The sequence below is a fragment of the Bombyx mandarina genome, chromosome 02 (genome assembly GCF_030267445.1).
Source record: "Bombyx mandarina strain Sakado chromosome 02, ASM3026744v2".
NCBI lineage: Eukaryota > Metazoa > Arthropoda > Insecta > Lepidoptera > Bombycidae > Bombyx > Bombyx mandarina.
Window position 1 is genome coordinate 1505539 of NC_143209.1, and position 22816 is coordinate 1528354.

At 41.7% G+C, this 22816-nt stretch overlaps 1 protein-coding gene across 1 annotated transcript in view; it reads right to left on the minus strand.

Annotated features, from left to right (window-relative positions):
- Positions 1 to 340: 340 nt before the first annotated feature.
- Positions 341 to 22816, minus strand: part of Pdk (pyruvate dehydrogenase kinase) — a 60972-nt gene continuing 38496 nt past the window's right edge. The window contains exons 2-9 of the mRNA XM_028185338.2: positions 19343 to 19400; positions 8471 to 8620; positions 7781 to 7965; positions 6171 to 6365; positions 4210 to 4376; positions 2806 to 2920; positions 2353 to 2462; positions 341 to 1588 (exon numbers count right to left, since the gene is read on the minus strand). Of these exons, the coding sequence (XP_028041139.2) occupies positions 1418 to 1588; positions 2353 to 2462; positions 2806 to 2920; positions 4210 to 4376; positions 6171 to 6365; positions 7781 to 7965; positions 8471 to 8620; positions 19343 to 19400 (1151 nt within the window). The 3' untranslated portion in view covers positions 341 to 1417. The remainder of the gene's footprint in view (positions 1589 to 2352; positions 2463 to 2805; positions 2921 to 4209; positions 4377 to 6170; positions 6366 to 7780; positions 7966 to 8470; positions 8621 to 19342; positions 19401 to 22816) is intronic.

The window sequence follows — 22816 nt, forward strand, 5'->3', positions numbered from 1 at the left end:
TTTGCCTTTCCAGTTGGAAAAATAAAACTACTACTACTTAAAACAATATGATTTTCGACTTTGTGTAATTGTTGTCTTTTTGTAGGAATCGACGTAAGAAATGCGAGATTCCGGCTTCTGTCATATTTGACAGATGTCAAAGAAACAGCCAAAGGTTAACTTGACGTGCTTTTGGTTCGACCTCACGTCTCAATGTTGGGTCGTTCGCGTCGTGAAGCATATGGATTGGGGCATCGACTTAACGCCACTCGTCTACCCATCCGTGCGAGATTTGAATCGCGTATAATAACTGACCCGACCTTGTGATCCTAATGCTGACGTTAAATACATCTATTCCTAGTTTATTTTTTTTATTATATCTAGACTACTTTATTTTGTACACAATAGTTAATGACCAAACTATTCAGAAACATTTTTAAACTTCCCCTTATATTTAAGCTTCGCTCTTTGTCAACTTAGAAAAAAAAATCACAAAAACTTTGACAAACGTCAAAGCTGTCAAACACGAACCATCAACAATGATTTTTCGGCAAACACTTTTTTAATTTTAAATTTACAAAAGAAACAGTTCCGGTACAGCTTCTAAGTTATGTTTCCCTTAACTATATCCCACATTCGTTGCTATAACGTCACTTATGCAAATTATGTATTTTTTTTCAAGATTTTTTATATAGTTCTTCTCGACTAAAGAAATAAAATTATTATAATATAAAAACTACAACTTAAAAACTTCATCAGTAATAGCAAACCTCTCACTAATAACTGTGACAAAATGTATTTTCTTAAACTCAGTTCAGTTTGAACAAAATTTTTGCATAAGTGACATTATTACTGGCATTGTATGTGCGGTATATGAAATTTTCGATATCACCACACAGACACACACAGGGAAAAAAGTGTATATCTATAATGTCCCAAACAAAGTTCTATATAGGATCTTCAGAGTTGGGCAATAAAACCGAATCGTTAGGTAGTTCGAACTCGCCTCGTGGACTCGAGTTTTAGAGCGAGACGACCGGCTATCGCTGTCTCTATATCTATGACGTCAGCATCGGAGAGGCCAAGCTAACATAGAACTAGCATCGTTGTGGTCGTCTCTGATGATGCAGAAAGCTGTACCTTTTTTATTTATTGCTTAGATGGGTGGACGAGTTCACAGCTCACCTGATGTTAAGTGGTTACTGGACCGCATAGACATCTACGACGTAAATGCGCCACCCACCTTGATATATAAGTTCTAAGCTCTCAAGTATAGTTACAGCGGTTGCCCCACCCTTCAAGCCGAAACGCATTACTGCTTCACGGCAGAAACAGGCGGGGCGGTGGTACCTACCCGCGTGGACTCACAATACGTCCTACCACCAGTAAAATCTGAATACCTGAATGGCGCCGGTCGGACTTCCACTAGCCTAGGGGACTATAGGCTGTGGGATATCGGTGATGAGAGCGGAGACACCTTCTCCCTCCTGCACTGATTCGAGGAGTTGAGGGTGCCGGACCAGTCCGCCAGCTGGGACGAGGGGCGGTAGAACTTCGAAGACGTCTTATTGAAGACCGGCAGTAGCTCGTTGGCTTCGTTCGTTAGAGCCTGGTGGTGATGGTGATGGTTAATATGGTTTTAATGATATCAGCTATACATATAAATAAAATTGGAGTGTCTGTTTGTAATATTGAAATAGCTTCTTGTCACTACATGCATATTATGAATATATATACGGTACATACACCAAAATAGCATTTTTTACAATTTTTGTCTGTCTGTTTGTTCCGGCTAATCTCTGGAACGGATGGACCGATTTTGACGAGACTTTCACTGACAGGTAGCTGATGATATAAGGAGTAACTTAGGGTACGTTTTTTAGACGAGCTCCGCCCCGCGGCATCACCCGTGGTACGATAATAACCGCTGGTAACATTGCGGGACTCAGCTATTAATAATAAAATTTAATGTTTCCGAAGCGAAGCGAGGGCGGGTCTCTAGTCTATACTAATATTATAAAGCTGAAGAGTTTGTTTGTTTGAACGCGCCAATCTCGGGAACCACTGGTCCGATTTGAAAAATTATTCTGTACTCTGTATCCTTATTTTCGCATTTTTTTCTAACAGCTGTGTGTACAAAATATGTTGAATAAAAAAAAAATCTTTCAGTGTTAGATAGCCCTCTTATCGAGGAAAGCTTTTATGGCTATATAACATCACGGTAAGACCGATACAAATGTTGCATTTTATCCCGGCATTTTATCGCCGGGTGGTTCGAGCCTGTCACTTGATGGGGACCGGCTTGGTCGCACATTCACAAGGAGTGGGTGGGGTGAGAGGGGGGACAGCCACTGTCCTTAGTGTCTGGTGTACCTTGAGGTAGATGACGGCGTCCGTGCCGTAACCCTCGCACGATACCAGCACCAGGTCGCCGTGGAAATACCGCGCGTACAAGCGAGAGATGGGCAGCCCGTATCCGTAACCTGCGAGATGCAACGCACTGATTAGATATAATATGAAGACGTCTAGAAGAACTATGTCTACAATTTTCCAGTTCATTTCTGATTTTAACAACAGATGGCAGATGGAAGTGGTTACTGGAGCCCATAGACATCTACAACGTAAATGCCACCACCCACCTTGAGATATAAGTTCTAAGGTCTCAGTATAGTTAGAACGGCTGCCTCACCCTTCAAACCGAAACGCATTACTGCTTCACGGCGGAAATAGGCAGGGCGGTGGTACCTACCCGCGTGGACTCACAAGAGGTATTGCGTGACCCTGGTCGTCGACCTATGCTGCGTGACGTAAGAGGGTCTAGCTTACCCGCTAGCGGCACCGTGTGCGAGTCGGACTTGGAGGGTTGCGGCGCCGTGCTGTACATGTACTTGAACAGAAGCTCCGACACGCTGCGCGGGATGCCGCCGCCGCGATCAGACATCTGCAACAAGGGGACGGGTTAGCGCCTTGTTAGGGGGGGGCCGCCTCTGACACCCTAGGGGGGACCGCCTTGACTCTCTGGGGGACCGGGGTGGAGGGGACCGCCCCTGACACTCTGGGGGACCAGGGGTGTCTGACAACTGAAAATTCACGATGAAGGTCCTCTTAGAACATTGGGTTAGTGTTTACTGCCGATGTAGGCAGACGCGCATACGGACACCTGATGGTGAATGATCCCCATCCCTGGACTAATGGTATACTTTTCCTTTTTTTGCGATCTGTTGCTCGTGCCTATGTTTGATATTGTTCTTTGACTTCCTACCGCTTTATCTGTGCCTTCTGTTGCTCCGTACTTTCTCCTTTTTTTTATTGTCTAGATGGGTGAACGGGCTCACAGCCCACCTGGTGTTAAGTGGTTACTGGAGCCCATGGACATCTACAACGTAAATGCGCCACCCACCTTGAGATATAAGTTCTAAGAGCTCAGTGTAGTTACAACGGCTGCCCCACCCTTCAAACCGAAACGCATTACTGCTTCCTTCCTTCTGCTAAATATACTGTGTAAATAGGAAATAAACTGCCTATCCTATTCCGGACTCGTTATTGTGGCACTGGTGACCCTACGACCAAATCCCAAACGAGCCGCTGGAAAGTGTGCGTAACCTTATCATTATATCTATATCTATATATATAAAAATGAATTGCTGTTCGTTAGTCTCGCTAAAACTCGAGAACGGCTGGACCGATTTGGCTAATTTTGGTCTTGAATTATTTGTGAAAGTCCAGAGAAGGTTTAAAAAGTAGATAATAATAAAATAATGAAAATACTGGGAATTAAATAAAAATAACAATTTTGGTTTTACCTTTGACGTGTCCCCCGTCGGACGGATTCCTTTTGTTTGTTTTAAGTTTTTTTTATACAAAAGTTTAGGTTTTTTATTTATCGATTGGGGCACTACGAAGTCAGCCGGGTCAGCTAGTAAACAATAATTATTTTAAAATCAATGAAAAAAAATACGTTTCAGTTTTCTTTGCTGACGCTCCTTCGGTTTGTCCCACACAAACATGCTTGTCTGTACGAATCACCACTACAACCAAAGCGAAAGCTTTATCGCGAAAAGGAATATTTAGACCACGGTCCTACCTACCTCTGCCGCGAAGCAATATACTCGAGACTTCGATTACAAAAGTAGCTTCACATTGTGATGTCCATGGACCACGGTGAAATCGTAACACCGTAAATCCGTCTCTGCAATAAACTAAGACCCTCCATCCGTCTGTGCAATTTACCTTAACGGATATGTCCTCTTTCCCGTTGACAAGGTTAACTTGTATCGGCGGCGGGGCAGTGCCGTGGTTCTCCATGACGGCTCTCATGGCGTTCTTGAATAGCTCGAACAGCATGTGGTAGAGGTGCGAGGGCACATACACTATGGGCATCGGTCGCAGACTCGACACTGGAACAATCGTCATAGGATATTTTTTTTATTTTTATTTATTACACTTCATGTAAAATTTACATTGGCGGACTTAATGCCTAAGGCATTCTCTACCAGTCAACCAAAGGTAGTGCAGAGTAAATAGTGGTAGGTGCAATGAAATTTATATTAGGCTACGAATACATACAAAAAAAAAGTATATCTACATATATACAAAATCACATATAAATATAAATATACATACATACATACATATATACATACATACATACATACATATAATAGTTTATACAGTATTCACACGAGCCTTTCTTCTGCTTAGAGAGAGAGAGAGAATACGCTTTATTGCACACCAAAACACAATTTACATTCAAAAAACAATCAACAAAAGGCAGATAAATATGTACAAAAGGCGGTCTTATCGCTAAAAGCAGACAACCGTTTGATTTACAGAAATTCTAGAAAATATAAAAATATAGCAGATATGTAGCGGTATAATATAGATAATACATTATTATAGAAAATATATACATACAGGGACGTCTTAAACTAGGATGGGGCCCTTGGGCACACAAGAATTTGAGGCCCTTTTGGAAAGTAAAAAAAAAGCGAATTATAATAACATTTTTTTGCTGAGTATGAGACCATTTATTGTAGGTAATCAAATACAGTATGATATAATATGTCATTAATGATATTAGAATGCTGCTGGTTTTTTGGTTACGATTTCGATAACGGTTTCTTTCGGGATTTCTGTTGAGCAAAATCTTCTATTATAGGCATAGTATATGCCTTGTAAATACCTTCTGATTACTGATTTGTGAAAAAAGTGTAATGTGCCCGACAAAAATGTTTTGAGAATAAACGTGTGAGAGAAATTGTCGGTCTTTCGGGGGCCCCCTGAGAATGGGGGCCCTGGGCACGGGCCCCGTATGCCCTTATGGTAAAGACGGTATTGTATACATACAATAAACAAAATATATACCGTTTACATAGAATATGATATATATGCCAATATTTATATACCAATATACATACTAACATACACATAATACATCAACAGTATGGAAATAATAAATGATGATGCAAACAAACAGCACTAAGCAGATAATAAGCTTAGACAGGGAGACGAGCTCACACGGTCACGACTTTTTTACTAAAAGTTTCTATTACAGCTTTTTATTGATTTCCGCACGGCACGTAACGTATGAAAGTTAAAAAAGTCAAATAACGTCAAGAGGTCAACGCCCCGGTTATTCTTTGACGCGGGTAGTTCTAACTTTACATTGATTAGTCGATAGAGCATTAGGGAGAATTTTTTAATAGCTTAGCGTTTGTTGACTGAACTTTTTTACTGGTGGTAAGACCTCTTGTGAGTCCGCACGGGTAGGTACGCCACCCTGTCTATTTCTACCATGAAGCAGTAATGCGTTTCGGTTTGAAGGGCGGGGCAGCCGTTGTAACTATACTGAGACCTTAGAACTTATATCTCAAGGTGGTGGCGCATTTACGTTGTAAATGTCTATGGGCTCCAGTAACGATTTAACACCATGTCGGCTTTGAGCTCGTCCACCCATTTAAGCAATAAAAAAAGTTTTCCTTGACCACAAGCACGAAGCCACGGGTAACAATTAGTGAAACAGTAATATTATCAGTACATTATTGATAGTACACCGCAGTTAAATTCATTCTTTACATGATTCTTCTCCACCTCATAAATGGCCGCACCTTTTGCATTCAATGCTTTGTTTTTATGATCACGAGTTTTAACAACAGAATGACTTTATAACCGGTCTTCGTCACAGATCTTACCTCCGTCCTGCAGCACCTCCAACTCTGGTGAGGCTAGGTAGTATCTATCGCAGAGGAACCTTGCGTTCTCGTAGGCGTCCCTAACGACGGCCACGACGTCGCAGGCCGGGTCTATGGAGCCGATGTGACGGCCACCATTGCCGATCCCATTGACCGACGCCTGCTTGCCGCCAAGCTGCTCGCCAAACAACAGAGCTGCGTGCCGGAAGGTAAAACACGTCATTACGGATCCTCCCGATCCATTAACGGTGGTTTTAGGTACCTAAAGCACCGGCCATCGTTCTCGTCGAACCCGTCGCTTGCGACGAAGGGCTCGACAAGTAGATTAACCTACAGACACAGCCCACTGAGTTTCTCGCCGGATCTTCTCAGTGGGTCGCGTTTCCGATCCGGTGGTAGATTCTGCGACACTGCTCTTGCTAGGGCCAGTGTTAACAACACTTCGGTTTGAGCCCCGTGACCTCACCTAAACGTCATGGAGAAGCTGAAATAGCCTCTCAAGGCTATCGCATAGGTAAGAAAAGAAAGGAGGGTAAATCGTAAAAATAGATACACGAACAACGACGACCAAGGCGTCATTTCAACAAGTTTTTTTATTTTTAACATTGGCCCTAGGAAGATCAGTACTTCGCAGAATCTACCACCGGATTGGAAACGCGACCCACTGAGAAGATACGACGAGAAACTCAGTGGGCTGTGTCTGTGGGTTAATTTACTGGCCGAGCCGAGCCGCAAGCGACGGGTTCGACGAGAACGATGACCGGTAACACCCATTCATTAGCTTCATACTTATATAGGGTTTTTTAATAGAGACGCTCAAACTTTGACAGCTCATAGCGGCCATCTTGATAAAGCAATAGCTGTCAAATTTGGCACGAACACATATTCAGTCGTGATATAATTGATCCACCACGATACATACACCACCTACAGTGGAGGCGCGGCGGCCATTTGGCTAAAATTATATTCCATATACATAATGTCATCGAATAACCTTTGAAATAAAATAAAAATTGTGGCAATATCACTTAAGCGGGTTTTTTTTTAATTTTAGTTTTAAGTTGGAGTGCTCTTAATCAAAAACTCTTTATTAGTATGTATGTAATGGAAGCTTTAAACTGACAGGCGCCAGTGAAAGAGTTCGCGCCGGTTATATGTTGCGTAATAAGAAAGGTAATTCCCGTTTTTTTTTTATTGCTTAGATGGGTAGACGAGCTCACAGCCCACCTGGTGTTAAGTGGTTACTGGACCCCAGTTTTTACGCATATTATAATTTTGCGGGTTTGATTTTTATTACACGATGTTATTCCTTCACCGTGGAAGTCAATCGTGAACATTTGTTGAGTACGTATTTCATTAGACAAATTGGTACCCGCCTGCGGGATTCGAACACCGTTGCATCGTTAGACACGAATGCACCGGACGTCTTATCCTTTAGGCCACGACGACTTCAAAACTCCCGGTTAAAAAATGTCAATAAATTTTGTTCACCAGTCACCAGGACCACAGTGACATCTGGCCCTCAAGTCTGTCAGACCAGGGGCTTGCGATCTCCCTCCCCTGCCCCCTGCCCCCTGCCCCCTGCCCCCCATATTGACAAAAGTACTTACTGTGCTGGTTAATAAGCATCCGAATAGATATCCGACTCATATAGAATCTGTCCAGGAAATATTGTATGGAGTTCTCCGTTCCGGGATCCACTTCGTGAGACTCTTTCAGCTCTAGCACACCCTGGGCCATCGTCTGAACGACGTCAGCGTGCCGGTTCCTTATGTGGACAAGACGTTCGCAGAACCTGTGAAGGTTTCGTTTGAGAAATGATGAACTTTTTTTTTCCGGGACAGACATCTGTATATTAATACGTGAAGCAAAAACTTTGTAGCCTTTTTTATGAAAATTGCGCGGACGGAGGAGTATGAAATTTCCCACACTTATACAGAATATAGAGAAGAAGTGAAAATGCATTTTTTTGGTTAATTATGCATAAAAAAATACATCGATAATAAATTATTACAGACATTACCGTGTATTGGACTCAACCCATATACTCTTTGTTTACTGTCAAACTTTTGTTATTGTTTAAAGTCTGTGTTCAAATTGAGAATAGATTAATATTGTTGGTCTTTAATATTATTTGTCTATAGTGTAATCTTAGCGAAATGTCTGGTTATAGAAGTAAAGTCTTTGACAATAGAACCATAATAATGTCCAAACTTATAATTCCAATTAATTATAATCAAATTTCGACTAATAGGGAACTACTAGTCTTTTTAATTATATGAATGGAAATGGTCTCTTACTGGGTCAGCGTCGGAGGATCTGGTTCCAACTGTTCAAAGCGTGTTATTTCCTCGAATGAGCGCTCGTACCATTGGTTGACTAAACCCACCGAAGGCATTCGAAGTAGGTTCTCAGGGAGTAGCGCTATCTCCTTCATTATGTTCGCGAGCCTGAAAGAGAAAGACAGATGTTTATTTGTTTCGTATCCTAAAACTGGTAATGTCCTCCTCCTCCTCGCGTCGTTTCCTCACTGGTGAGGGTCGTGACCATTATAATTCGACATGATTTTACTCCTTGTGATGTCCCGCCAGCGCCTCCGATCATTGGCCGCATGAAGGGCGTCGTGGAATGGGATCTCTAGTGTGGTGCGGATTTGGTAGAACCACCTTGTCGGACTGCGCCCGCGCGGTCTCTTTCCCTCGATCTTCCCTGTCACGAATAGTCTTTCTAAGCTATCCGGTGTTTTCCGAGCAATATGACCGAAGTACTCGAGTGCGCGGCGAAGGCAGAGTGTGGACAGTCTAGTCTTGATCTGCAGTTGATCTAAGATAGACTGATTGCTTCTCTTCGCTGTCCAAGGTGATGTATCGGACCCCTAATAATTGGTAGTGTGACACGTCATTTCGGATCCTCCCGATCCATTAACGGTGCTTTTAAGTACCTCAAACACCGGTCATCGTTCTCGACGAGTAAATTAACCCACAGACACAGCCCGCTGAGTTTCTCGCCGGATCTTCTCAGTGGGTCGCGTTTTCGATTCGGTGGTATATTCTACGAAGCACTGCTCTTGCTAGGGTCAGTGTTAGCAACTCGCCGGTTTGAGCCCCGTGAGCTCACCTACACACGCTAGGGTAAGCTGAAAGAGCCTCTCAAGGCTATCAGCATAGGTAGGGATTTTAAAAAAAGCGAGTTTTTTAACGTTCTCCATAGCGTAAAAGTTAACTCAAATTTGTATGGAGTTGGAACGTTTGCCTGCGTTTGCCGCTAGGGGCGCTGTTGCAACTGTATATCAATTTAAGTTAACTTTTACGCTATCGAGAACGTTTAAAAACTCGTACTAAGCGCACAGATCGCGAAAACAACCTAGACCCGTTACAGCGGCTGGAGTCACTAGACCAGAACGAGGAGATAATAAATAATAGTTTAAAAAAACTAACAAAATGCGCTTTCATAGAAAAACCCACTAAAAATTCAAAATAAATTTTAATAAATTTAAATTGAAAATAGTGTAAGAAAAAATGATTTTATTGTAAAAAAAGCGTGGGCGGCTTTTCAGGATATTATTTATAACTACTGATACCATGCATGTCACGCTCTACGCCAGCGTATTAAAAAACAAAGAGAATATTTATAAAATCAATTACGACAAACACAAAAACAGTCTAATTTCATTGCAGCAATAAAACAAATTAAATTTAATTTTTAATTGCTTTGTTTACTGAAATTATTCCAGTGATGAGCGTTTATTAGTATTTCCTTATCAGCATACGGGTTGCAATTATTGTTTATATCTGTGTGCTAATAATAATATAATGTTTCAACGGATACGCGATCCAGTGACCAGAATACGCAGACCCCTCAGATATGAGGTTAAAGTTTCAATTCAGTGATTCTGGTCGAATTCCGGTCATTATATTGATTACATTTAAAATTGCGTTATATTAATTACAGGCGAAAACGGTACCTATGTATTTCAATCGCCCCGCATTGGTCTGCGTAAAAGACGTTTGATATTCGTGGTCAGATTGTTCAGGAAACATCAAGTTATCTCTACCGGTCGATATAAAAGGTTAAATTCTCTAGAAGCTTTAAGTCGGAAAAAAAATGTTTTCTCGTACCTACGCCGAAAGTTCGGTTTTCCTCCCGCTGTACAGGGAAGAAAGTGTAACTTTTCCTCCCTGGGTACTGACAAGTGCGCATGCGCGTTAGTGTCTACGTCTGCTCTCACGCACCTAAATTCTCCGCCATTGTTGTGCTCGGCTAATTTGCAATATTGTGTTTAGTGTAAAAGTGAAATAAACAAAAGGCAATAAATTTTAATAGTGAAGTATTAAACAAAGATGAGTTCATCAGACAGTTCTTATTCAATTAGAAGTAGTTTATTTAAAAATTAAAAAAACTGTTGAAATGTTTTTTTATGATTATGGGTTCTCCCTTGGTGTAAAATGTACTATATTTGCTTAAATGAGTGGACGTGCTTACGGCCCACCAGGTATTTAGTGGTTAACGGAACCCATAAACATCTACAGTCAAACCTGGATAAGCGAGAGTTCAAGGGAGCACAATCTAATTCTCGCTTATAGAGGTTTCTCACTAACCCGAGTTTCTCCTTAATGCACCCTCTGAACTTCATTTCGCGATTTTCCGGATTCAAACGCATTAACTATTTTAAGTTTATCACTTAATGACGGTACTTTAATTTTCCGTTTTGACAAGATGCAGAACAGAACTTTCCTTCGCAATTGATTAACTATAAACTGAGTGAGTCCGACAAACAGGACGGTACACAGGCACACGTGTCCATTCGAAAAGCATACGATAAAATAACAACATTATTTAGTTCCACGAAATAGAATATTCAATATTAACGAGAAAACAATACAAAAACAATGGTAGGAAGTTCCACGAAAGTTAAGAACGAGTCATAAAATAGCAGATGTTAAATTTGTAATTTGTTTTTTCATTTGTTCCTCCTAAATAATATAAATAAATAAAGCTCGACTGTCGCTTATAGAGGTATAGATAAGTAGCTGTCTCACTTACGGAGGTCCATGAGGGAAAAACAACTCTCTCTTACCAAGGTTTCTGTTTCTCGCTAATAGAGGTTTTGGGAGCTTAAAATGACGGGTCCTGGCTATTACTCTCACTTATAGAGTTTTCTCACTTATCCAGTTCTCACTTACCCAGGTTTGACTGTATAAAGTTATATCCCACCACCCATCTTGATTTTACAGTACAATGGCTGCTCCACACTTCAAAGCTAAACGCATTACTGCTTCACAGCGGTAATAGGCAGGGTGGTGGTACGTACCCACCCATGGAGATTCACAAGATGTCCTACCACCAGTATTATAAACAATATGTTATTTCCCACGACACAAGTCTACTCGTAATCTTCTTCTACTTATTTTTAAGTATGGCAATTGGCTTCTTGCTATGTAAATTGTTTGTGGTCAGAGCGCGGTTGTGGTCAGAGCGCGGAGGGCCCAATCTCAGCGGTCCGTGCTGGAGGCATGGTCCAGGCGGCTGGCCGATCCTTCGGCTGGTCGTAGGACCGTCGAGGCGATTCGCCCGATTCTTGTGGATTGGGTGAATCGTGACAGAGGACGCCTCACTTTCCGGCTCACGCAGGTGCTCACTGGGCATGGTTGCTTCGGTGAGTTCCTGCACCGGATCGGAGCCGAGCCGACGGCAGAGTGTTACCATTGTGGTTGCGACTTGGACACGGCGGAGCACACGCTCGTTGCCTGCCCCGCATGGGAGGGGTGGCGCCGTGTCCTCGTCGCAAAAATAGGAAACGACTTGTCGTTGCCGAGTGTTGTGGCATCGATGCTCGGCAGCGACGAGTCGTGGAAGGCGACGCTCGACTTCTGCGAGTGCACCATCTCGCAGAAGGAGGCGGCGGGGCGCGTGAGAGACGCACAAGCCCGCCGCCGTCGAGCGGGGGCCAGGGAGGCGGATATCGCCCTAGCCCTGGCCCTCTAAGTGTTTCGGGTCCCCCTCATATGTCGGTCTGGGGCCTAAGAAGGGGGCCTAAGAAGACGACGTGCAAGCTGCTCTGCACGCGTTTTACGCAAGAGCATCCGGGTGATGGAAGGCCGGCTATCCTCGACCCACGCTGGTTCTGACCCAGCGGGGTATTTCGTAGGATAACCAATTCAAACCGGCGCCATCTAGGCGGGCTTCGGACAGCCTGCCGACCGAGAGGGCTGGTGGTCGTGGCGCCGACGATCGCTGGCCCGGCGTCCCGAGGGGGAGGGTGATGGGAGAGATGTGCTCCGCACTAAACGCTTCACTCTCCTCCCCTTGCCTTTTCATGAGTTCTGTCTCATGCGAGGGTTGGACGTTGGTTGTTGAGCGACAGGAGGTTTTAGTCGGTTCGACTCCGACATGCCCCACCCTCCATCCCCAGTGGAGGGCGGGAGTCCGGCGATTTCCTCCTGACAAAAAAAAAAAAAAAAAATGTAAATTGTTGCCAATTATGAGTTTATGAAAATCTTCAATTATTGTATACATACAAATGTTCTGTTTTATGGAACGAAATGTGATGAAGGCGATTTATTTTAGGACTGGGGTGGGTATATAATTACGAGATGAAATGAAGGCTCAGTATAATTATGACTATTTACTGAGACTTCAGTGGACTTTTTGTAGGAACCGGAGAAGCTACGTCCAACGGCTTTGCTTCATTTTCCCATACTTGTACACTTTCACAGATACTAAACGGTTAATAAACCACCGTTGTTACACGTTTTAAATCAGAAGAAACACTGAACTAATAAAATAAAACAGTTCACATAACTTTACTCTTCGCATACTTACTCCCAGGCGGGTACCAATTTTTCTAATGAAATACGTACTCAACAAATGCTCACGATTGACTTCCACGGTGAAGGAACAACATCGTGTAATAAAAATCAAACCCGCAATAATTATAATTAGCGTTATTACTGGTGGTAGGACCTCTTGTGAGTCCGCGCGGGTAGGTACCACCACCCTGCCTATTTCTGCCGTGAAGCAGTAATGCGTTTCGGTCTGAAAGGTGGAGCAGCCGTTGTAACTATACTGAGATTTTAGAACTTATATCTCAAGGTGGGTGGCGCATTTACGTTGTAGATGTCTACGGGCTCCAGTAACCACTTAACACCAGGTGGGCTGTGAGCTCGTCCACCCATCTAAGCAATAAAAAAAAAAATAACCCTCCTCCAAAACTCTCCTGCTCTTTTCTTCTTACCTATTCTAGTAACGTCGAGGGGTTATACTAGATTCGTTGAGCGAGTAGGTGAGCTCACGGGGCTCTAACGTGGTGACGTTGCTAACACTAGCTCTAACACAAGAGCAGTGCTTCGAAGAATCTACCACCGGATCGGAAACGCGACCCACTGAGAAGATCCGGCGAGAAACTCACTGGGCTGTGTCTACTCGCAATAGCGGCGTTGCATCACCGTTGAAACACGACAAACTCAATCAATGTGTATTGTGGTGAGAATTCGTCAAATAGTGCTCACACGGCACACACATGTAGACGGCCGCGAAACTTTAAAACAATATGTCAAACTAAAGCCGGTTACAAATTTAAATTAATAATAGTTAAAAATAAACTAACAAAATACGCTTTTATAAAAAATCCAAATAAAAAATATTAAAATAAATTTTAATAAATTTGATTTAAAAATCGTGTAAGAAAAAATGATTTTATTGTAAAAAAAAAGCGTGGGGTGCTTTTCAGGATATTGATTTATTATTATTGATTAATTTATTTATTAATTTTTTAGTTGCATTTTCTATAAAAGCGTATTTTGTTATTTTTTTTTTTTACTATTACATATTTATTTTAAATTTTTTAGTTGAATTTCAATTTTTTCAATATTTTTTTGTGTATTGAATAGTCATCGGTCCTTAATAAGTATTCCAAATTTCGAGTTAATCCGACGTTTTGAAGGGGGTCAAAATCATGTTCAAAGATTCCCATACAAACATGCATACGTCTGAAGCTAATAAAAGCGTATTATTATAAAAAAGGGCAAATATAAAATTGAAATGGGCTTTATTTAATTGGCTCTAGGTATCATGATTTTATCGATGTAGAGACACGTCACGTTTGTATAATCCGTTCAGTGTTTGACCTTGAGGACTAAACGTAAACAATGCGTCATACCTCTACAGCTTTATCGGTAGGGAGGAGAAGAGACGATTATCGCAATGCTGAATTATCGATAATTTTTTATTTGAACAGAACTTTTGTATCGATTTTAAACTATTGTCTTTCGCAATTTATTAAGTAATTAATTGTCCGTTTTCTTTTTTAAATGCTCACAATGAGCAGACAGGTTCGCGCTACGAAAATCCACAGACACGGTATTGTGAGATTGAAATTTCAATTCTATTGTGTGACAGCCACCCCGAATTTCACATTCGTACGCTTGTAATGTCGTAATGAAGGCACGGTAATTAGTATTACGACTTACCAGTACTCACAAACCACCCAAAACAATTTTGCATATTTCATTTTCATTGCCCAATATTATTTATTAATCGTTAAAGTCGGTTTGCGAAAATGCGGAAACGGTACCGTTCTAATACCTACTAGTGATGCGGTAAGTCGAGTGATCACTGATGCTCATGAACGTCAGCGAAGTTCGGAACAAGCCGCTACCTAACCTAAATAAGTCGACCGACTTACGGCTGATAGTCTAAATTAATACAAGACGCATTGTATCCGAGAATAGACTTACAGGAATCCACTAATAAAACACTTAAAACGTAATCACATATATGGGATATGATTATATTTAAATGATGAAAACGATTTAGTTAACTCATTTTTGTGATGCTAAATGATTTAAAATAACCTAAATACAGGGTGGCCCATAAGTCCTTTGAAAAGTAAAATTTGAATAAAACGAACAGGGCGCGCGTGAGCGGTGCAGGGGAAGCGGGGGGAGTAACTTCGGTTTCTGGGAATTTAGTCGCGATGGAGCGTTTTACCGGAGCGGACCGTGCGTTTTGTGTGCGCGAGTTTTATAAAAACGACAATTCGGCAACCGTTGCGCGGCGTAAATTTCGAGAACACAAAGGTTTACACAACTTTGACGACACTCCAACTCTTCAAACGATTAAGAACTGGGTTGCTAAGTTCGAGGAGACCGGTTCGACGTTAGATAAACCGCGGTTGGGTCGCCCAAGGACGTCACGTACGGAACAAAACATAGACACAGTGACACAGTCTATTCGCGAAAATCCGACACAGTCAACTCGTAAGCGCGCCAGAGCATTAAACGTATCCAGGACATCGTTACAACGGATTTTGAAGAAAGATTTACATATGCACCCTTACAAAATTCAGTTGGTTCAAGAATTAAAGGAAACTGACGGTATTCAAAGACAAAATTATGCGAATGAAATGTTGAATCGGTTTACTTCCTTCAATAACATAATGTTCTCTGACGAGGCTCATTTCCATCTTAACTGGCATGTTAGTAAACAAAATTGCCGCTATTGGAGCCCCATCAATCCAAAACTTAAGCATCAGAAGCCCTTACATAGTCCGAAAGTGACTGTTTGGGCCGCTATGTCAGCCCATGGTATCCTAGGGCCTTACTTCTTTGAGGATGGCAGAGGGCGCGCAGTTACTGTTACGTCGGAGCGATATGTGGCTATGATCGAAGAGTTTTTCATACCAGAATTGCAAAACTTTTCAGGCTTTAATGCCAGGACGTGGTTTCAACAGGATGGGGCCACTTCTCACACCTCTAACACTGCTATGCCCGTTATCCGTCAACTTTTTCCTGGCAAAGTTATCTCTAAGAGAGGAGACATTTCCTGGCCTCCACGTAGTCCAGATCTGACCCCGATGGATTTTTTTTTGTGGGGCTACCTTAAGGCTAAAGTATACGACACAAACCCGCGGTCAATTGAGGCCCTAAAAGAAAACATCCGCAGAGAAATGACAAGCATTTCAGCAGTGACGTGCCGCGCAGTCATCGACAATTTTAGACGTCGTTTGCAAGAGTGCCGTGATCGCAACGGATTACATTTAGGAGATGTTATTTTCAAAAAATAATTCCCGTTTTTTAAGCTTTTTATGTAAATAAAAATTTAATTCATAATGTAATTAGTTTTATTTTAATAAATTTTTTTTCATATCAAAGGACTTATGGGCCACCCTGTATAACACTTAATGAGTGACACGCAAAGTAATTGTTGTTTAGTGTAAGATCGTAAGTAAGTACAATGAACTTGATTTTTTTTATAGCTTAGATGGGTGGACGAGCTCACAGCCCACCTGGTGTTAAGTGGTTACTGGAGCCCATAGACATCTACAACGTAAATGCGCCACCCACCTTGAGATATGAGTTCTAAGGTCTCAAGTATAGTTATGCGTATGCAAGTTTATTTATTACATTATAATTATAAATAGCTGGACAGATACGGGCATATGTATATAGTATCGCTGTCACATCATCCCGAGTCACACTGGCTATAATTATACCTTATATTTTCTTTGATGTAATTTAAAAAAATATCAATTAATTTAATGTATTTTTTTTTTATCGAATAATGCACAACACTATTAAATCTTCAATGAAACGTCCGACTAATATTTTATAAATGCGAAAGTTTGGCGAAGTGTGAATGTTTGTTGTTTTTTTCGCGGCACTGGACACATATTTTGATGACATTTCAGTATATATATGTCGCATCCGGGTCAATAGTTCGGAATATCAACGATACACAAACGTCAAAGTGACAGAATGGCCGTGTCGTGGTTGACGACTTTTAGTAATATTAAGACGGTGGTTTTGATTATTATTTTAAATGATGAAATGTTGTTTTGATAAATATCACAAAATGAAGGGTACACTCCGTAACGCCACAGTTATAAAATGGCGGTACGTGGACAGAGTCGTGGCATTCGTGTCAGACAGTGATTCCGTCCGTCTCAGTCAGTCAGTCGGTCTGTCGGTATGTGCAACAAAACTGTCGGTTTATCCTGTCATTGTGAAAGTTGTGTGTGTTGAGTTTCAATAATTATTATTCAAAAGGTTTTATTGACTTTTTATAAACTGAGTTCAACCAAATACGAGTGATGACGGAAACTACCGCTTAGCCATCCCTGACGTGTGCCGACATATAAATATCTTAGACGTCAGAATTAGCGCATGTCGCTATATTGCATAGCGACATGCGACAGATGGCGAGTGGTTGCCATAAATCCAATCTATATATTAATACGTGAAGCAAAAACTTTGTATCCCTTTTTACGAAAATTGCGCGGACGGAGGAGTATGAAATTTTCCACACTTATAGAGAATATAGAGAAGAAGTGCACAATGCTGATATTTTTTAAAAATAATGCATAAAAGATACATTAAATCAATAAAGAAAACATTACACACACTACATACCATGTATTTGACGCACACACACATTTTTATTGTCAAACTTTTGTTATTGGTTAAAGTCTGTAGTCAAATTGAGAATAGGTTAGTATTGTTTATCTTTAATATTACGAGTATTTGTATATAGTGTAGTCTTGGCGAAATCTGTAACAATAGCACCATAATAATGTTGAAACTTATAATTTCAATTAATTATAGTCGAATTTCGACTACTGCGGGACCACTAGTTATTATTATTGCCTCAAGGCGGCATTGACATTGTCATGTCTATGGAGTTCAGTGACCGCTTAAAGTATGCCGTAAGCTCTTTCATCCATCTACGCGAATAACAGACGCATACGGTGACCTTCGCTTGTATAAGCTTCAATAATTGCTGTATCATCATGACATGAACTTGCAATGAGCAGATTTATCTGTATCAAAACCATCAACAAAAAAAATTTGACTATAAATTTTGGCTAAACATTTTTATTGGTTATGGAGGGTAGATTTAAAAAAATATTAGTTTAGTGACAAACATGGCGTCGTCAAAGGTCACCGAACTCCGTATCGGGACACGACTTTGTCGTTGTTTCTTTAAGGCCGTTATACACTTCAGCTGAAGTGTTTATTATTGATAACGTGTAAGGTAAGCATTTGTTTTTGTTAACCGACTTGGAAATAACAAGGTTATCCAGTGAAGCGGAATAAAATTAAAGTGAGCACCGAAAATCGAAAATAAACATGGTATTACAAAAAAATTACTAGATATATATAACGTTTTTTTATTGCTTAGATGGGTGGACGAGCTCACAGCCCACCTGGTGTTAAGTGGTTACTGGAGCCCATAGCCATAGCTCCCTTGAGATATAAGTTCTAAGATCTCAGTATAGTTACAACGGCTGCCTCGCCCTTCAAACCGAAACGCATTACTGCTTCACGGCAAAAATAGGCAGGGTGGTAGTACCCACCCGCGCGGACTCACAACAGATCCTACCACCAGTAATTACCCAAATTATAATTTTTCGGGTTTGATTTTTATTACACGATGTTATTCCTTCACCGTGGAAGCCAATCGTGAACATTTGTTGAGTACGTATTTCATTAAAAAAATTGGTACCCCCGGCTGGGATTCGAACACCGGTGCATCGCTCAACACGAATGTATCTATGTTTAAGGTAATAAGCTAAACTTCAAGGTGAACTCTGCCGATCCCAGTCCCAAGCCCTGATAAGAAAAGAGGAAGGTTGAGTTGGAGTCTAACTTTTCCACCGTACAACAGTCAACGCCGAATGTCTGGCGGCGGTTAATTAGCAGTACTGCAATAAGGCTTAAGCGGCCTCGAAGGACTAAATCTCTCCCAAAAGCACTTCCGTGGAAAGACGCGGGACCCCATGTGTATTTACCCGAGAAATCCTTGAGACCACGTCCCTCAGCATTAAATATTATCGACGCCAGGAGGAGGGGGAAGGTCATGGTAATCTAAACGTCTGCGTTTTTTTTATTGCTTAGATGGGTGGACGAGCTCACAGCCCACCTAGTGTTAAGTGGTTACTGGAGCTCATAGACATCTACAACGTAAATGCGCCACCCACCTTGAGATATAAATTCTAAGGTCTCAGTATAGTTCCAACGGATGCTCCACCCTTCAAACCGAAACGCATTACTGCTTCACGGCAGAAATAGGCAGGGGCGGTGGTACCTACCCGCGCGGACTCACAAGAGGTCCTACCACCAGTAAAAATACTGTACTCCCTATGGCAGAAAAAAACGATTGAGAATAGTACGTACCTGACTGGTAGCTCCTTCTTTAGGAACGTGAATGATTTGCTCTCGCAAGCGTTCAGACCTGGAAAGAAAGAAAAAGTCAATCTTTTTTTTCTTCTACCTATGCTGATAGCTATGAAAATGCTATTTGGAGAGTATTGAGCGGTAGGCAGGGGCTTGGATCTGCCCCTTGCATTGCTGAAGTCCATGGGCGACGGTAACCAATCAGGTGGGCCGTATGCTCATCTGCCTACAAGGGCAATAAAAAAAATAAAGAAAAAAAATTAGATATGAAAAATATGTGAAAATAAGCTCAGCAATAAAAGGGTTAAATTGACAATTTTCTCGCAAACCGAAGATGTTAGAAATTCGTTTTCGCGCCGACGGCTTAGAAAATTTATCTGTCGCTCCCAGCTGTAAGAGTTTAACGGTTGTCTTCACAGATTTTACTTTATTTGCTTGTAATAGGAAAATCCGATCGCGCTCTGCTGCAATCGTAAAATATTTATTTATTTATTTATTTATTTAAGGATTACCGACAGGGTTTACAGTAAGACATAAAATAACATTGACATGTTTAGAGCAATTGGTAACTGCAACTCCAATTATAGGCAATCATAAAAAATCACATATTTACAGCCTTTTTTTTTTATTGCTTATATGTGTGGACGAGCTCACAGCCCACCTGGTGTTAAGTGGTTACTGGAGCCCATAGACATCTACAACGTAAATGCGCCACACACCTTGAGATACAGTTCTAAGTTCTCAGTATAGTAACAACGGCTATCCCACTCTTCAAACCGAAACGCATTACTGCTTCACGGCAGAAATAGGCGGGGCGGTGGTACCTACCCGGGCGAACTCACAAGAGGTCCTACCACCATTAATTACGCAAATTATAATTTTGCGGGTTTGATTTTTATTGCACGATGTTATTCCTTCACCGTGGAAGTCAATCGTGAACATTTGTTGAGTACGTATTTCATTAGAAAAATTGGTACCCGCTTGCGGGATTCGAACACCGGTGCATCGCTTTTATTGGAACTACTCCAGCGCCATCTGTGGTACGTTTTGGGACTTTTTTTATTGCTTAGGTGGGTGGGCGTTTGGAGAAGCTAATGGTGACTGGCCAGGTGAACGGAAGAAGACCACGAGGTAGAGGCCCGACACGTTGGACTGACCAGATCCGCACTACCCTCGACACCACAGTTCGAGATGCTCTACACTCGGCGGCAGATAGAGGCAAATGGCGCGGAATGGTCCGTAATAAACTCTTGTTGCGAGAAGGTGGTCACGACCCTCAGTATTGAGGAAACCGAAGCAAGAAGAAACGGTGGGCGCGCTCACGGCCCACCTGATTTGAAAATGGTTACCGGAGCCCATAGACATCTACGATGTAAATGCCGCCATCTACCTTCAGATATGACTTCTAAAGTCTCAGTTATTACATTTTTATTTTTATTGCTTAGGTGGGTGGACGAGCTGACAGCCCACCTGGTGTTAAATGGTTACTGGAGCCCATAGACATAGCTCCCTTGAGATATAAGTTCTAAGATCTCAGTATAGTTACAACGGCTGCCCCGCCCTTCAAACCGAAACGAGTTACTGCTTCACGGCAGAAATAGGTAGAGTGGTGATACCTACCCGGGCGGACAGACAAGACGTCCTAGCGCCAGTAAAAAATTGCAGTAAATTTAATTATAATTGGATTACAGTAAATGCGTGTTATTTCACAGAACTAAGCAGGTTTGGGCCGCGTTAATCTTCACAATCTATATATAAATAGACAAAGGCAAAACAAATAGCATTTTCTCGTGTGATTGTCGAACGCTTTTTTTGTTTTTTTGTTTTTGTTCTGCAACTATTGTTGAATGTCATGTATATTTTGGCAAATTGAAAATTATCCGCAAAATAATCGAGTTCTTCAGACCTCAGTGAATAAGGTCGTATTTCGGTAATTTTACGAGAGGCTATTAAATAAAAATGCAATATTTTTAATTATCAAATTATCTATACATGTATACATATAAATAAAATTGGAGTGTCTGTTTGTAATATTGAAATTGCCGCTTTTTACTACATGCACATGAATATGTATACGGTACACACACCAAAATAACATTTTTTTTACTTTTTTTGTCGTTCTGTCTGTCTGTCATAGGTAGCTGATGATACAAGGAGTAACTTAAGCTACTTTTTTTAAACTAACTTCGCCTCGCGGCGTCACCCTCGGTACGACAATAACCGCGGGTAAAATCACGGGACTCAGCTATCAATAATAAAATTTAATGTTTCCGAAGCCAAGCGAGGGCGGGTCGCTAGTATACAATCATCCCCCACTTAACTTCAGGTGGGCCGTGAGCTCGTTCACCGACATAAGCAATAAAAAAAACAATTACTGTTAAAGTGTCTTGGAACTGTTGGAAGAGACGAACACACTGCAATTGAAGCTTTTAAGGCGGTACTGGACACTAGGACGCCCGTGAGCTCATCCCTACGAGAGCATTTCTAAGTGTCCATTGACTACACGTCATTACAGATCCTCCCGATCCATTAACGGTGCTTTTAGGTACTACAAGCACCGATCACCGTCCTCGTCGAACCCGTCGCTTATGACGAAGGGCTTGACGAGTAAATTAACCCACAAACACAGCCCACTGAGTTTCTCGCCGGATCATCTCAGTGGGTCGCGTTTCCGATCAGCTCTTGCTAGGGCCAGTGTTAGCAACACTCCCGGTTTGGGTCCCGTGAGCCTACACCTACACGTCAAGGAGAAGCTGAAATAGCCTCTCAAGGCTATCAACATAGGTGGAAGGAAAAAAAGAGTGAAAAACATTCATGAACATGAGTTAAGTACGCATTTAATTAGAAAAATTTACACCCGCCTGCGGGATTCGAACACCGGTGCATCGCTACATACGAATGCACCGGACGTCTTACCCTTTAGGTCACGCCGACTTGACTCAAGCTATAAACAGCTAATCGATAGTGACTAATTAAATTTTAATACGATTAAGTCGCGTCACGTGTGTAGCTCTCAAGGATCGGTCATGCGTATTATAATAATACACATTCCAAACAGGCATCGAACTAAGGTTTTGTTGTGAGCTAAGCAAGTCGTATCCTAATAGGCTGTGTGGTGTCAAACAAGAGCTCACAACCAAGAAAACATACTTTCAGTGATTGACGAAAATGTAACTAGATTGATGTATGTAACTAGATAAATGTAACTAAATGATATACTGGTGGTAGGACCTCTTGAGTCCGCACGGGTAGCTACCACCGCCCTGCCTATTTCTGCCGTGAAGCAGTAATGCGTTTCGGTTTGAAGGGTGGGGCAACCGTTGTAACTGTACTTGAGATCTTAGAACTTATATCTCAAGGTGGGTGGCGCATTCACGTTGTAGATGTCCATGGGCTCCAGTAACCACTTAAAGCCAGGTGGGCTGTGAGCTCGTCCACCCATCTAAGCAATAAATAAAAAATAAAAAAGATTGC